We start from the raw sequence: 15,729 nt of genomic DNA, 5'->3' as shown, positions 1-15,729 counted from the left end.
AGTCAGCAGGACGTCGTCACAGAACCATTTCCTATATAGTCCTCCTTGTCCCCTTGTTAAACAACATGCATATTTGGGTTGGAACTGTGATTTCCCATTGAAGTGATCAGTCACTGATCCTACTCCCCGTTCCTATTCCCTTTTGTTTTTACAGATTCTCTTTTATTTTGATATATTTTTTACTGTCATTTTCACCATTGAAATTGCTCTGAAGGTAAAGTGCCCATCTTCTCTACCATCACTTGTTCACAAGCTTACTAGTTTTCTGCCACTATCTGTTGCTAACACACACACCTGTTTGTTCCTGGGTCACACTCAGTACCACTAACCCAATTGTGCTTATTTTTCAGATCCTAGGCAATGCAGACTATGTCTTCACTAGTATCTTTACATTAGAAATTATTCTTAAGGTAACCAATCTGAGCAATACACTCGTTTTCTCTCTCCTTCCTTTCTGTCTCTGTCTTTTCTTTTTCTCTCTCACTGTTTTCCTTCCTTCCCTCCCTCCTTTCTTTTCTTTCTTTTCTTTCTTTTTTCTTCTCTTTTCTTCTCTTTCTTCTCTTTCTTCTCTTTCTTTTCTTTCTTTTCTTGCTTTTCTTGCTTTTCTTGCTTTTCTTTTCTTTCTTTTCTTTCTTTTTTAACCCCATTATTATCTCTACACAAACGTTTGTTTATCTTTTGATTTTAATGTTTTGGTAGTTCCTTAAGAAGTCTGTGATTTTTTTGTATTCAAGCATGTGTAATTCAGAGCCTATATCAAAACAGTGGTTTTTAGGAGAATCACAGTGAAAGGATGATCTTGTTTGAAGAAGTAAGGGGCAGCCAAGAAAAAAGGCCATCACCCCATAAATTTCTCTGCCTTGGCCAGTCTTTCTAAAACAGGATTTGTTTGCTTTTCAAGAAACCTGAGCACATAAAATCATAGAATCATTCTGGTTGGAAGAGACCCTTTAAGATCATCAAGTCCAACCATGAACCCAGTACTGCAACATTACCACAAAACCATGTCCCTACGTGCTACATCTACATGCCTTTTAAATACCTTCAGGGATGGTGACTGGACTCAGCCTGGTCCAGTGCTTGACAACACTTTCGGTGAATAAATTCTTCTTAATATACATAAAAACATACACCCCCTTTTACACGTGCTACAGCCCAAGGAGTTCTCCATTCTGCACAAGTCATGAGGCTGAGCCAGAGGGCGGCCAGTGAGTTCTGCAATGTTACAGGGTACACAGCCAAGCAGGAGACAGGGAACACAGTGCAGAAGCTCACTTTTTAGGTGTACAAAGGTAACTGAGAATACAAATCACTGAAACACCAAGGACTGTAGCTATGAATGAAAATTGCTGCATTGCCTGTTTGCAGCCTGGCTTCCTGCTCCACAGAAACATGCTCTATACTGAGGGGAACATGCAGGGGAATGGTTTAGCTCAGAAGAAAATAAAAATAGGCTATGTTGTTCTTAACTCTGATTTTCCAAAATTGATAGGCTAATAATTTAAATAACAGTAATTGAGTAAAGTTCTGGCTTTCTAAATGCTAGGTTCACTTGGCAGCTTGATTTTTTTCTCAGCAAGCTAGTTCTATGTGCTGGCAGGCAGTACCTTAGAGTTGCTCAAATCTTGCAGCTCAAGACCCTAATAACAGTATCCATACTGAAGGCTGGCAAGCAGAGTGGCCCCTGCATATTTTTGTGGAGAAACATGCTTTTTGATATGACTTAAAATCACCGAAGCTACAATGTTCTCCACAGAGATGTGCATATTATGCTTGTGTGCAGTGGGCATCTGTGTCTACAGAGTAAATCTGAACATGCATATACCAAATGGCTGATCAAAAAGGCCTGTCAAAAAAAGGGAAACGTCTCAAGAGCAACATTTAAAAATAAAACCATAGTTCAAGCCACCTGTTTGAACTAATTCTAATTCTGCTCCCACTGAAGCAAATGGTAACACTGCTAACGACTTCAGTGGAAGCAGAACCCATTGGCTTATTGCTTTATTTTCATCTGGGGAGAGTACTACATAGTACCTGAGCCTTCCCAATGTCCTTCTGTTAGCTCCAGTGGATTTATATCAACAGCACTGGATATTCTTTGGGTTCAAGTGGTAGAGGAGTGCAAGGACTACAAATGTTTAAGAAATTCTTCTGTTCTTATCCTGTCAGTTCCTGCCTCACAAGTTGCACGGTTTCTCAGTGTACATTTCTCTGCTCCATTGCACTGAGCACAATGTTTTGCACAACAGCAAAGTTAGTGTAAATAGAAATAAACAGAAGAATAAATGGCCATAGGATGTTCAAAGCTGTAGAGAACAAGAATCATGTTGCTGATGGCACCTGCAAGCCTCACACTGCCATGGTGGAGTCCGGTGAATGATAGCAAAGTGACCACTAAGTTTTTTTAATTGGCATCCTAAAAGCTTGTTGAGTTCCCCAGATGGAAGGCAGGCATGGATTATACTCTCTTTGGAAGTCTCTCCTGAGATAACAAAATCTCTCAACAATTTGTGTAGAATTTAAACTCAGCAGAGCTTCCCCTCCTGATTTCAATGGTGTCTCCTTTCTTCCAAGATTGCCATACAAAATCTAACCAGTAAAGGGCATCTTTACCACCTTTGTTATGGCAAGAACCCCTCCCCCCTTCCCCACTGGAATGTGTCTATAAGTATAAATTCTAAACCAAGACCAGAGTTTATACTTCCTCCCCTTCTAAGTTCTGTCTGACTGCTTGATAGTCAGTTCCCTGGTGTCACGGATGGTTGGTGAAAAAAAATAATCTGATACACCACGTGCCCTTCCACCCTTCTCTAAATAAAGCTGTCACAGGTAGGCATGGCTGGAAACCACTAGCAGGTATGCTATCCTGAGCTATTAGTGGGAGCTGGAAAACTCCTGTCTGAATTTCTAGTTCACACTTCTCATTTAGGAGTCTGTCTAGAGCTTGTTGTTGAGGAACAGTCTCACAGTGTCTCCTTCAGGTTACTTTAGACATCTAACTTAGACATCCAAAGAGGACCAAATTTAGAAAGCTATGTTCCTAACTCAGGTAATGGAGGGACATTAGCCGTTGTGGGGATGGGGTTTCTTCAAAGCAGCTACATTAGATTGCTCACTGAGTCTAAGGTAGGTGATGCAAACACCCCCATCACTTCACCCTCTTTAACTGTACCAGATTCAGTCTAAACTTCACATTCTCAGCTCAGAAGTGTTTAGGTCTGACATTGTGGCTGAGAACCATTCTGTTTACAGTCAGTCGAATTCTGGAGCTGTGATATTGTCCTCAAAGCCAGCAGATATTCAATACCCCTTCATGCCCAGATGAGGCAGAGAGCCTTGTAAAATACATAGAATTTTCCCTTCCTCTGATGGGTGATGTTCATAATGATTACCTCCACAAAGCAGTCACTCTGTCCCAAGGAATCTTACCTTGGGCTTTGTGAGGAAAACAAGGAGGGAAATACAACTGCTTCTAGAATAAAAATGGTAGAAGCTGGATAGAGATAGGAAAAGGGATACAGGACTGAGCTGAACAGGAGAAGCAAACTGAAGAAAGCAAGTATTGTCTTTCCATAGTTAGGTCTTCCATAGTTATCTTACTGTCTTCTTCACTCTCCTTTCTTTCAATGGGTTTTCAACTTCTCCCTTGGGGCCTGGGGGTAAATTGTCTGCTATGTTAGAAATACTGCCCCTCCCCAGTGATAATACTTAGCACGAACAGATGGCTTTGGTTTCTGAACAGATGCTAACAGCAAAGTGTGTTTGTATCTTCGTGTGCCTTCCTGCAGATGACCGCATACGGGGCTTTCCTCCATAAGGGCTCCTTCTGCAGAAACTATTTCAACATCTTAGACCTGCTGGTGGTCAGCGTTTCTCTCATCTCCTTTGGGATCCAGTGAGTGAGCTATTTTTATCTGGCTGGTTTTTTGGGGTTGTAAGGCTGAGTTGAGAGGTGCTACCTCAGGCTCATTGTCTTACTTGGGTAAGATTTTTCTCATGAGCCTGGAGGTATTTTTCTCAGGTGATTCAAGATCATTAAAATGCATCCTGAAGAGGGGAGGTAATAATTGTGAAATGCTACTCTAGTGATCTGGAAGGGAAGATCTTCCAGAAAGAGCAAGTGAGAACAAGAAATTGGGTCCATTGAGAATTGTGGTGCTTAGCTTTATTCCAAGCTTGGATTCACTGTATCAGTTCAGGACTATTATGTGACTTACTATTCCCTCCTAGAAATGTCATAACCTCTTTGGAAAATATGGTGATAATGTTTTGCTACTACCTAAGGTATTGTGGGTCTTGGTCACTGGAAGACCATCAAACACTTGAAGAGCTTTGTGAGAATCTGCAGAGTACTGGTGGCAGTGACAGTTGCTCCTGCTTCTGACATGCCACTTTGTGTTGGATGATCTGTTAATTTGTTTAATAAATTTATAGTTTTACTTGGCTATGTGGAACTGTATGTGTCAGGTGGGGAGTTTCCTAAGTAGCATCACATCTGATAAGAAATCAGCTCCCAGTTGTTATCATTACAGGTTAGCAGCTCACACATGTTATGTTCCAGAGCTAAGTCAAGTAGAAATGTTTGTCAGGTCCATTGGGCTTTCAGTCAAGGTATTAAGAATGGCACAGTGCTCATTTTGATCTGTGGTTTCATTCTTACAGACCTAACTAGACTCTTCATGCGTTAGCAAAAAAACTGTTCCCGAAATCAGTAGGAGGCCCTGATGTCATAAGCATGGAGAAGATTCTCAGTCACGGTTTTAGTCTTGGAAAATGCAGTCTATTCTGTTACAGCAGATAATTTTGTTCAATACTAAATTTTAAGTACATATGTCATCTGCACCTAAGTACCTCAATCAATACAGGGGGAGTTTCCACATCCTTAAATTTAGGTAGACAATTGATTTGTGGGGTCAGAGGTCAAACAGATTGCAGGATCAAACTCCAGGTGGACAGTATACCTTGAATGCTGGAGTCACTTGCAGTTTCCACTCTTCTATGAGTATTTCAGTGGAGTGCTTCTTTGAGCCCTATCTGAAAATGTCTTGTGATGACTACATCTTGGCACAACTGCCATGTCATAGTTATCTATAGAGTATTTGGCAGCTTGCCCTACTTAAAAAGTACCCTTCCCATGTTCCATTCCCTCTATTAATACACCAGAGATGATGAAAGCCAGGAGAGTGTATACTGAGCTTGCCCAGACCAGGAAGCAAGATGTATGAAGGTAACATCAAAGAGTAGTTTCCTTATCCCTGAAACGTCTTAGCAAAGAGTTGACTCTCTGAATCCTAAGCAGCCTAAGGCTATGTAGGATTTCAAACACAAAAGAGTAGGTGAAATCTATCTGTCCTTGGAGCATACCCCCTATATTGCTGTATCTCTCAAACCTTGCAATACTTTCTTTCAGGTCCAGTGCTATCAATGTGGTGAAGATCTTGCGTGTTCTGCGAGTCCTTAGACCACTGAGGGCCATCAACAGAGCCAAAGGACTAAAGGTTAGAAGAGTTCAAATACATCCTTTAAACTATAAATTCAAGTTATTTCAGGCAACAAGGACTTTGCAGTGTTTCAAGCAGTGTTTCAGCAGAATTACAGAATGATTGAGGTTGAAAGGGACCTCTGGAGATTTTCTTGTCCAACAACCTTGCTTAAGCAGGGCCACCAAGAGCAGGTTGCCTAGGATGATGTCTAGATGTTTTTTTTAATATCCCCAAGGAGGAAGACACCACAACCACTCTGGGCAACCTATTCCAATGCTTAATCACACCTCACAGCAAAAAAAGTGTTTCCAAGTGTTCCAATGAACCTCCTGTGTTTCAGTTTGTGCCTGGTACCCCTTGTCCTTTCAGCGGGCACCAGGCTCTGCCTTCTCTGCACTGTCCCTTCAGGTGTTTATATACAATGACAAGATTTCCCCAAGCCGTCTCTTTTCCAGGCAGAAGCTCTCTCAGCCTTACCTCATGGGAGAGATGCTCCAGTCCCTTAATCATCTTTGTGGCCCTTCACTGGACTTCTTGCAGTACATCCATGGCTATTTTGTACTGAGGAGCCCAGAACTGGACACAGCACTACAGGTGTGGCCTCACCAGTGCTGAGTAGAGGGGAGGGATCACGTCCTTCAACTTGCTGAAAGTACTTTGCGTAATGCAGCCCAGGCTCCCATTCACCTTTTTTGTGTTGATGGCTCATATTCAACTTGGTGTTCACCAGGACCCACCCAGGCCCTCTTCTGTCAAGCTGCTTTCCAGCTGGGTGGTTCAGCACCACCACTGAAGTTAAATGATGGAGTTTGCTAGAGTTACAAAAGGACTCATAAGCCTATTTTAACATAGCCTTGCTGTATTAGATAAACTCCTTCCTGTGGGCTGGTGGGTGTCCAGCTATGTCAGTTGGTGTTGCTGAAAGTTTCAGAGATCTGAGCTCTAGTATTTTCATATCCCTTTCTGCCTGCTTCTAAGAGTACAGTGGGGAACATAACAAATTGGTTTTCTCTCCTGTTTCCTGAAACATTACTTAATGAGCAATGGTTACATGATTTTTCTAGTTTTAGTTTTAGTCTTGGGCTTCTTTCTTAGCCAGAACAGCTCAGAAAAATCCTGCAAGTTACTTTTGTTCCTATCTTCCATTTGCAGCATGTGGTCCAGTGTGTGTTTGTCGCCATCCGAACCATCGGAAACATTGTGATTGTCACCACTTTGCTGCAGTTCATGTTTGCCTGCATTGGAGTTCAGTTGTTTAAGGTAAAACCATTGGGCCCATTCATTCATCATACACTGAGCTGTATTACAGGGTAGGAAGAAAAATAAGATGAAGAAGCCTGAGGAAGAGGAGATGATGGAGTCTTCTATGTGAAAGACAAAACAATTGGGGCACTGTCAGTGTTACTAGGGCTCCTATTACCAGCAGGTCTCCCAGAAGTGGACAAGGTGTATTCAGAACTCCTGCCCTTTATCTGTAGTCATAAGAAATCATCAGTAACCTTGCCTAAATAGTTTGGGGCATGACTTAGTGCCAAGGAGGTGAAGAAGGCTGTTTGAATGGATTGGTACTTGCAGGCTGTCTACCCCACATGTTGTAGAGGAAGGGGCATGCCAGATAATCACAGGAGGTTATTCGTTCACTTCTATATGTCTGCTTTTATTTATTTGCCTTTTACCACCCTTCTGACAGCTAGCATTCTGCAACACTCAGTGGTCATACACCTCAGGGGACACACATAGAAGTACTGTGCATGCAGATGAAAGCCTGTGCTCTGAACCCAGAATCAGGCAACTCTTGATCCAGTTTGCTGACATCTACTTTCAAAAGGGCATGTAAACATACTCATAGTTACCTAAGCAAGTAATAAACACAGTCCCCTTGCTACATGATCTGTCCTAACCCTTGCACTGCCAGGGAAGGAAGCTTCATTCCTCTTTCCTCCTTTTCAAGGGCAAGCTGTACAGCTGCACAGATAGCTCCAAGCAGACGGCAGCAGAATGCAGGTGGGTCTGACCTTTCCCAGTTTGCCCCTTCACCGGCCACCCACTCTTAGGGCCTCATACTGGAAGTGCAGTTTTACTGTGTTCTCTCTCTCTCCATCCACAGAGGGTACTACATTACATACAAGGATGGCGAGGTCAACCAGCCGATGATACAGGCCCGGAGCTGGGAGAACAGCAAGTTTGACTTCGACAACGTCCTGACTGCCATGATGGCCCTCTTCACCGTTTCAACCTTTGAGGGCTGGCCAGAGTGAGTGCTTCTTGGACCAGAGCAACACTAGTAATGTCCTCATTCATTTCAGAAGAGACCAGCGCATAGCCTTTACCATTCTAAGTACTTAAATATGTCTAAAGCATTAAATGGAGCAATAGTAGCAGCACTCCCTGTACTATTTTGTAAATTCCCTAGGGCCCACAGGAATTGCTGTTCTTGTACTGTAAACAGTGCACAGCATTGTCTCTAGCTCTTAAAAAATGATTGTAGTAGCAGTGATAGCAATAGTAATACAAATATTATGTATATAAATGGATGTAAAGTGCCTGTTGGGCACTTACCAGCATTGCTAGGTGTTGTGAGCTTCCCAGTGGAGCCATCAGGGCAATGTGAAACACTACAGTGCTATTTCTGCAGTATGGGCAGACACGGGATGTCTTACCAGGCTGTGCTGTCTGTGCCCCAGGGGCCAAGGACTCCCACAGCACCACTCAGTCAGAGTGATGTGGGTGTGCAGGGTATCAAGGGGCTGACCCTGATTTGTGTCACCGGGTGATGCCAACGGCAGTGTTGCCAAATGTTAAAAGTGCTGAGATCACCTTTTCTCACAAAACACAGTTCCCAGTAACACAGAGTCTCCTGTCTTCTGTTAACCAAAGGCCATGCTTTTGTTTTAAATTTTAATTGTTCAACTATGAAAACATTTCACTCCTGAACAGGTTCAAATGTATAAAGTTAGCAAGAGCCATGTCTCCTGTTCTGCAAAAGTTTACACTCAGATCAGTGCAAGCCTGCGCATCTGTGAGTGAATTAAGTTCAAGTAGAAGAAAATCACAAAGTTAAACTTTATAGCATCACCTTTAAAGCCTCAAGGCAGTTGCAGATTTTCTCTGCATTTGGATCCTGTTTGCTTTCAGGTTGCTGTATAGGTCCATTGATTCCCACATGGAGGATGTAGGACCCATCTATAATCACAGGGTTGAGATCTCCATCTTCTTTATTATCTACATCATCATCATTGCTTTCTTCATGATGAACATCTTCGTTGGTTTCGTCATCGTCACATTTCAGGAACAAGGAGAACAAGAGTACAAGAACTGTGAGCTGGACAAAAACCAGGTAATTCACAACACCTTGTTGCCACTAAATGTCGAAAATACATTGAGAATAAGCATTTAAGAAAGAAGCACATATAGAGAGGAATGTAGGAAGATTGCCAACAAAATAAAACAATAAGCTGGCTTCACTGCCATCTTTCAGGAGTCAGGTAAAAGATACCTTGCTGTAAGGTTTGCTCAAAGGACAACATTTACATAGAAATGTGTGCTGTACCATTTGTCTCACTGAGATTAGATGAGCGTGACAGCATTGTCTGGCTAAAGTGAGTGCATATGGAACTTTTCAGCAAGTAGAATATGCACACAGACTATGGCTTAAACCAAATTCTTCTACCACACATTTTCATTTCAGTAAAAACTTGAAGCACAATGTATTTTTGATATATTTGGAGGTAGCTGACCAACTCTGTATTTTGGGTTTGATTTTTAAATCTACCTTGCCTCTTTCACAGCGCCAGTGTGTAGAATATGCCCTGAAAGCCCGGCCCCTGAGGAGATACATCCCTAAAAACCAGTACCAGTACAAAGTTTGGTATGTGGTCAACTCCACCTATTTTGAATACCTGATTTTTGTTCTGATCCTGCTTAACACCATCTGCCTGGCCATGCAAGTAAGTAAGCAAGCAGAAAACCTTACAGGTGATGAATTTTTAGACTTTGTTGGGGAAAATGTAAAATTGGCTGAGGTTGAGACCTACTTTCACCTTCACACCATTTGTAGAGGGAGATGATAAAAAACTTTGTATCATGTTCACTCCTGATGACATTTAGTTAAGATGAAGAATCTGCCACTCTTCTTCCTGCTAATACCTGACACTTTCAACAATTCTGTTTTAACTCCTTAAAAACAAACAATTGAAAAAAAACAAAACAAACAAACAACAAAAAAAAAAAAAGGAAAAAAAAAAAAAAAACCAACAGTGACATCACAGACCAATTCACTGGCCTCTGTAACAACTGACTTCTCTGTTCTGACTTGTCTTCTATGAAGTGCAGCAGTAAGCCCAGAACAGCCACTAACTTGAGATCTGAATTTTAAATGTGAGGCTTTCCTGTGTTAAACAGTAGAGGGAAAATATTTTGGCAAACAAGGCACTCAGGAAAAATGGATATAGAGGGTAGGAAGATCCTAGTATCTCCTTTATTCTGCACTAAGAATGATAGAAACTGTCTAGAAAGAACTTCTAGAGGCCGCATTGTCTATCCCATCACCTAAAGGCAAGATCAGCTCCACCTAAAGCACTTCTTGATAGGTGTTTGCCTAAGCTGCTTCACTAGTGATGCTACTGATTGCCTTACTACCTGCTATGAGGTGCATTCATTTTCCTTAACATGTGAAGAGTTTCCAAACACCTAACATGGATCCATCAAAGAAACATTTGCAGCTGGATCTACAAGAATAACAAATAGATGTAGTAGATTACCACATTCAAGTGAAACAGCAGTAAAAGGGAAGGAGGCAAAACCTTTACTAGGTAGCCAGTATACAAAAAAAAAGAAGTCTTACGTTCCTTTCAGCCAAGAAGTGGGCCCTCATAGACACACTGTTCTGTACATTTCCCAAAGTCTGTACTTCCCTGGATTCTTCCTTCCAGTCTGTCTCTGCCCAAAGCCTCCATCATCTCCCTTTCATTTTCAGTCAGTCTCGGACAATACATGCTAAGCCTCACTCTGCACTCCCAATTTCATTGGCTACTTGAGCCCCATCCTCTTCTACACTCTACCTGCTTAAGACCTAGTCTACTTGTTGCTTTCCTTGCTAAAAACCATCCTTCCTCCTCACCCAGTCAGTCCTTGAACTCTTTTCCTTGATCTGTGGCCCAGACAGTTCAGATCCTCCCTCCTCAACCAGTCCTTCTCATTGCAGAGACTCCCAGTTGCAGTTACCCCTTCATGGACTTTATTTCTGGTGTCTCTCTGCCCTTTCCATTTGACTGTCTGGTACACTTTGTTCCCCTCTCTAGTGTGTCACTTACTGTGAGTCCAACTCCCCATGCATTCCTACACCAACTTTCCTTTTGACCTTAGCAGCCCACTGCCACATTTTCCACTGCATCAATCAATCCCAGTCTGCCTCACTCCTAGCCTCCCATCAAAACTAGCCTCAGCTTCATATCACTCACTAATAAGTGTAAGTCTATATTCACAGTCAATTTTTACCTTATTTTCCTTCACTGTCTCCGGTCCAATCTCACCAGAATTCTTGATCTCCCTACTTTTTTGTCACGTTGTCTATCTCTTTCCCGTTCCCATTGAAAAGGCTTCCTCTCTTGTCTTGCCTAAGGTACAAAGGAATGAGGCAGCATGAGCAAAAGAATGTGCTCTGCTCTCAGCTGAAGTATCTACTGGCCTGCTGTCATGAAGCAACAAAGAGGGACTGTTATGTTCACTGTGAAGCTTTGAAGCATGCTCAGTTGGTGTGACAATGGTGCATGCCCGGGGCAGGTAGAGCTAGAAGCTGTGAGATGTTTGTGAGCCCACAGGCAGGACAGCATCTTTGGAGATTCTGGGAAGTCTATATCCATCTTGAGAGAAGTATAGTATTTCAAAGGCTTACACTGTGGCCAGATTTGGGTCAAATATCATAATGGACAGCAAATACGAAAGCCACGTTCCAGTGAAACTCCAGATTTTTAAGCAGAGTCCTGCAGGTACCAGAGTCTTTCAAGGAAAATGTTACAAGAAACTTTGAAAACACCTCAACAACATATTTTTCCCTGGCCTGGCTTTCAGCTGCAGTTGAATTGTTTTAACTGAAACTCATCTAAATAAATCACCTCCAGCCAATGCTAAAGGTGAAAATTAATCCCATCTGGTTAAAGTTTATCAAAGTTAAAAGCAACACACGAACTGGAAGGTGACCTTAGAATAAAGCAGTGCAATTGGTCTCAAGTACAGTGATGTGAAAATAGTGAGTGTGGCAACAGTGAGGTGCCAACATCTGCAGAAGAAGCAAATGGACAGTATTGATTTTAAATTTAAATCATGGTTGACAAAAGCAAGATAATGCATATTGGAAAGATGTTACTTCAGCTGCTTGTGTACTTTGCAGAATCCTGAATTAAGTGTATTTATTATCATAAATAGTATGGGTATCATTATTAACAGCGCAGTGAAACCCCTGTGCACTGTGCAGTAGCAATCAAACAAAAAAGTAATCCAAGAGTTAGGGAGGGGTGACATAACAAGCACAACTGGAGACTGGCTTGTACTATTATGCAAATTTATAATGAGCCCTCAACTGAAACGACAAGTGTGATTTTGGTAGCCCACGCTCAAAAATCTTTTTTTTTTTTTTTTAAAAAAAAAAAAAGATAGGGAATCCAGAGCCTGATGGCAAAAATGTTGGAAATGCATATGTGTGAAGGGAGATGGGAATGCTAAATTGAAAAAAATTGAGCGTGCTGGGGTTTTCATTAGAGAACCTCAACATAAAAGGAGATCAGGAAGACCCCTGTGAATTCCTAACTAGCTGATATGTCTGTTCCTCACACTGCTGCCGGGATATTTTTCAGCACTACGGTCAAAGCTGCATGTTCAAAGAAGCCATGAATATCCTCAACATGCTCTTCACTGGTCTCTTCACTGTTGAGATGGTCCTGAAATTAATCGCCTTCAAACCTAAGGTAGGTTCTATAGGCATAGAGTTTCCTGGCCAGTGTGTGTGCATGTGTGTGGGGCAGCTGTGAGGAGAAGGAGGAGGTGAAACTTTCTGATCTATTACCCCACCAATAACTGAGCTGCACAGTTGCTCTCTGGATTGGAGTCTCACATTTATTTAATAACTCTTTCACTGGAGAGTAGACATACTAAAAAAAAAAAAAAAAAAAGGTAACATCTGCTAATAGAGAAGGTTCCTAGTGGTCTGTTTTTATTAAGTTATATAGTGTCACTATGTTAAGGCTATAACATTCTGAATGATATTCTAGTGCTCTCTCTGACTTTCTTCAAATAAATTATAAATAGCATCCCATGATTAGTCTCCTGGCCCAAGTAAAGTTAATCAAGTATGACTTCATTTTGAGTTATGAACCCTGGAAAAAAAAATGTTTCTTCTGGGAGGGCCACATCTCAATAATAGGTTTGATTGCTTTAGTTTTGAATGTAAAACTTCCTCAATAATATTCAGTACCCCAGCAGGTTCTGTCTGAAAGTATTGTCCTGTCCATTGGGCCATGTCATTCTGCTAGTGTAGCTGCACCGTGGGGTGTGATTATGACCTATAAGCTCTTCCAACTAAACTGGCACAGCTGCTGTAGGGGAAGGGCAAACATTCTGACCTCACATAACTTAAGTTTACACAAGGCTTTCTTTTTTGGGGTTTAAATTCAGTGGTGTGTCATAAGGAGTAGAATCCAGATACCTAAACACAGGTACCTCATGTCATTTCATGTCTTCAATGATCCCTTGACACATGGGGTTGCATCTTGAAGGATAGCTTGATACATTGGAGTTGGCAAATACTGTCTGAAGCATCAGTTATGACATTGGTAAAGATGAGAACAATCATGTCTGGCAGTCATGTTTGTGCCTCATGTTAAACACAGGAGATCGCTGTTAAAAGCCTAAGATCTTCCTCAGCTCAGAAACTTTGCTTTCCAATTCTGCCAAATTTGCTTTACGTTTTCTTGTTAATTCTGTATTGACTTTACTCCCATTCAGCCTCTCTCTCCTTCTTCCCTACTTTCTAGGACTTCTTAAAAGAGTCCAAATTTTCTTTTTTTCCTGAATCAAATATCACTCTCCTATCTCAGATGTAGTTCTCTTGAAAGTTAGGAGCATCTTGTGGAATTGTGCTGAAGGACTCTTTTTTTTTTTTCTTGCTTTGTAAAATCTCAAACACCATCTTGGGAAATTATAGAAGTGTTATCATCTGTTTTAGAAGGGATTGTAATTTTCAAGAGGGATCTACCTTTCACTTTTGAGATTTTGTCATGTCTATTAGCAAGCAAATCTTCTGGCACTTTGTAAAAATACCATCTGCACACTGTATACCCAGAAGTGTATCTCACAGGCTGTATAATGTTCTTCTGATTTCATGGTTCTCCTTTACAGCAGATTCTTAACTTTGAGGAAGGTTAGGTTCTCAGCAGAATTTGTTTGAGCATTTAGCGGAAAAGTTCAACCATATTGAGCTCTGTACAAATGCAAGGAAGTCTCTAACTGATATAGATGCCTTTAACAGTAAGGAATTGTCACTGATGATATTGGAGGCCCGTTCTACTTCCCGTGTCCTACTTTCCTGTGTTCGATCTCCTTTTCAAGTTTTGCTGCACAACCAAGTATTAAATAAAATCAACTGAGGGTAAACATGCATACTCTGGGTAGCAAAATATTGGAAGAGATTGCCTAAGGAGATTGTGGAATCTCCATCCATAATTTGAGGTTTTAAGAGGGGAACCTTTTAGTAGAAACAGTTTAGGAATGTATGATCTGCCTTGAGACAGGGCAATAGACTAGACCATCTCATGAGGTCCCTCAGAGTCCACTTTCCATGACTGTAATTTCCAAACTAAATTTCCAAACACTACACTATAGTGAAAGCAAGAATATAAAAGTTTTCCTTGTGACCAGAATAGTAGAGTCTTAATAAAATCTTCTCAACTAAGGATCAGATAACAACCTCAGGTTGGGTCCTGAAAGAATAACCAGCAAAAAGACTGAAGCTGTTTCAAATCCTAGTCTGGCCTGTATGCCAAAAATAGTACTAAATCTTAAGCTTCTATTTTAATTAAATACCTTCAGGGAAATAAACTTTTTTTTTTTTTTTAAATGGAACCAGAGGATTCACAAGGAAGAAGAACAAGAGTGAAGTTGTGAAAGCAACTAATATGGCATAAAAACTTGCCTCTAGCAGTATATTCACATGGGATTATGTTGAGTACCAGTTCAGTGACTCAGGTTTGGAAACATCAAAATTTCTTCTCTAACTTGTCGTTGTCTGTTCAGTACAAGGATTTGGCCTGCAACCTTCATTCCCTAGTCCATATTGACTCAATCTGCACTTCAGAAAAAGAAAACCCCTGTCCTAGATGACCACTTGGACTGATGTGGACCAGCACTGGGGGGCAAAATCAATCTACTTCTCTTTAGGTTGCACATTGGGATTGAAGCTGAATTTGCCTAGAATATGTTCTGCTGTGGGAGTCTCCCAGAATGGAGAAAGTTATTACCTCAGCACTCTTCTTGGCCAGACCTTGTGTTCTCCTACTGCTGAAGGTATAAAAGCAAACTATATTTGCAGATGGAGGTTGTCCCCAGGAACACCATCTGGAAAATCACAAAAGGATTTCCTTATCACATGGATGTACATCATTACAGCACTGCCATCATTCTCTCCTCTCTCAACAACCAAGTCTTCCAGACAAAGAAATGTGGTTCTAAGTGATACTAGTGTTTCCCAGATGTGAAATGGCAAGACTAAATGCTCATTATGTCTCTGCTGAAGACAGATGTCTGTCATTCCCTGAGCAATAAAACACAAATTGCTTTGTCTTCTTTTGAACTTGTGCCCAAACATCACTCTTTTCTGCCTGAAGAGTACCCTAAAATGAGGGAGCTGTAAGATTTATGACTGACAAGAAAGCAGGAAACGTGGTTAGCTGAAGATGCTGTGTCCTCACCTTAATGACAAGCCCCAGCAGAATGTGGTAGAACAGAACTGAGCACAGAACTGAAGCTGGCAAAATTTGCTTTGTTTTTTCCAACTTTGTGGTGCTTAACCCACCAGTGGGTAGTGCAGCTAACCTTCAACTACAGCAAGCAACACAGTAACTGACTTGTAACTCCATGCCACAGAGCTCTCCCTTGCACAGCTGCTTCCTAAAGACACCTTGGAATGAAAGGTCTGCAGCAGCAACAGAGGATCATGGTTTTGTCCACCTGTGCAAGGTAGAACGAGCTGCTGTTT

General features: G+C 41.5%; 1 protein-coding gene across 1 annotated transcript in view; it reads left to right on the top strand.

Moving 5' to 3' along the window:
- CACNA1C (calcium channel, voltage-dependent, L type, alpha 1C subunit) overlaps window positions 1-15,729 on the top strand; it is a gene marked incomplete at its 5' end in the record, with an annotated part of 107,495 nt that overhangs the window by 25,844 nt on the left and 65,922 nt on the right. The window contains 10 exons of the mRNA XM_008936103.1: window positions 155-214; window positions 351-410; window positions 3,789-3,895; window positions 5,411-5,498; window positions 6,636-6,743; window positions 7,435-7,487; window positions 7,591-7,737; window positions 8,619-8,820; window positions 9,272-9,430; window positions 12,335-12,445. Coding sequence (XP_008934351.1) covers window positions 155-214; window positions 351-410; window positions 3,789-3,895; window positions 5,411-5,498; window positions 6,636-6,743; window positions 7,435-7,487; window positions 7,591-7,737; window positions 8,619-8,820; window positions 9,272-9,430; window positions 12,335-12,445 — 1,095 coding nt within the window. The remainder of the gene's footprint in view (window positions 1-154; window positions 215-350; window positions 411-3,788; window positions 3,896-5,410; window positions 5,499-6,635; window positions 6,744-7,434; window positions 7,488-7,590; window positions 7,738-8,618; window positions 8,821-9,271; window positions 9,431-12,334; window positions 12,446-15,729) is intronic.

Source organism: Merops nubicus, unplaced genomic scaffold (genome assembly GCF_000691845.1).
Source record: "Merops nubicus isolate BGI_N331 unplaced genomic scaffold, ASM69184v1 scaffold9232, whole genome shotgun sequence".
Classification (NCBI taxonomy): Eukaryota; Metazoa; Chordata; class Aves; order Coraciiformes; family Meropidae; genus Merops; species Merops nubicus.
The sequence above is the reverse complement of the archived record's forward strand: the minus strand, read 5'-3'. Positions and strand labels throughout refer to the sequence as shown.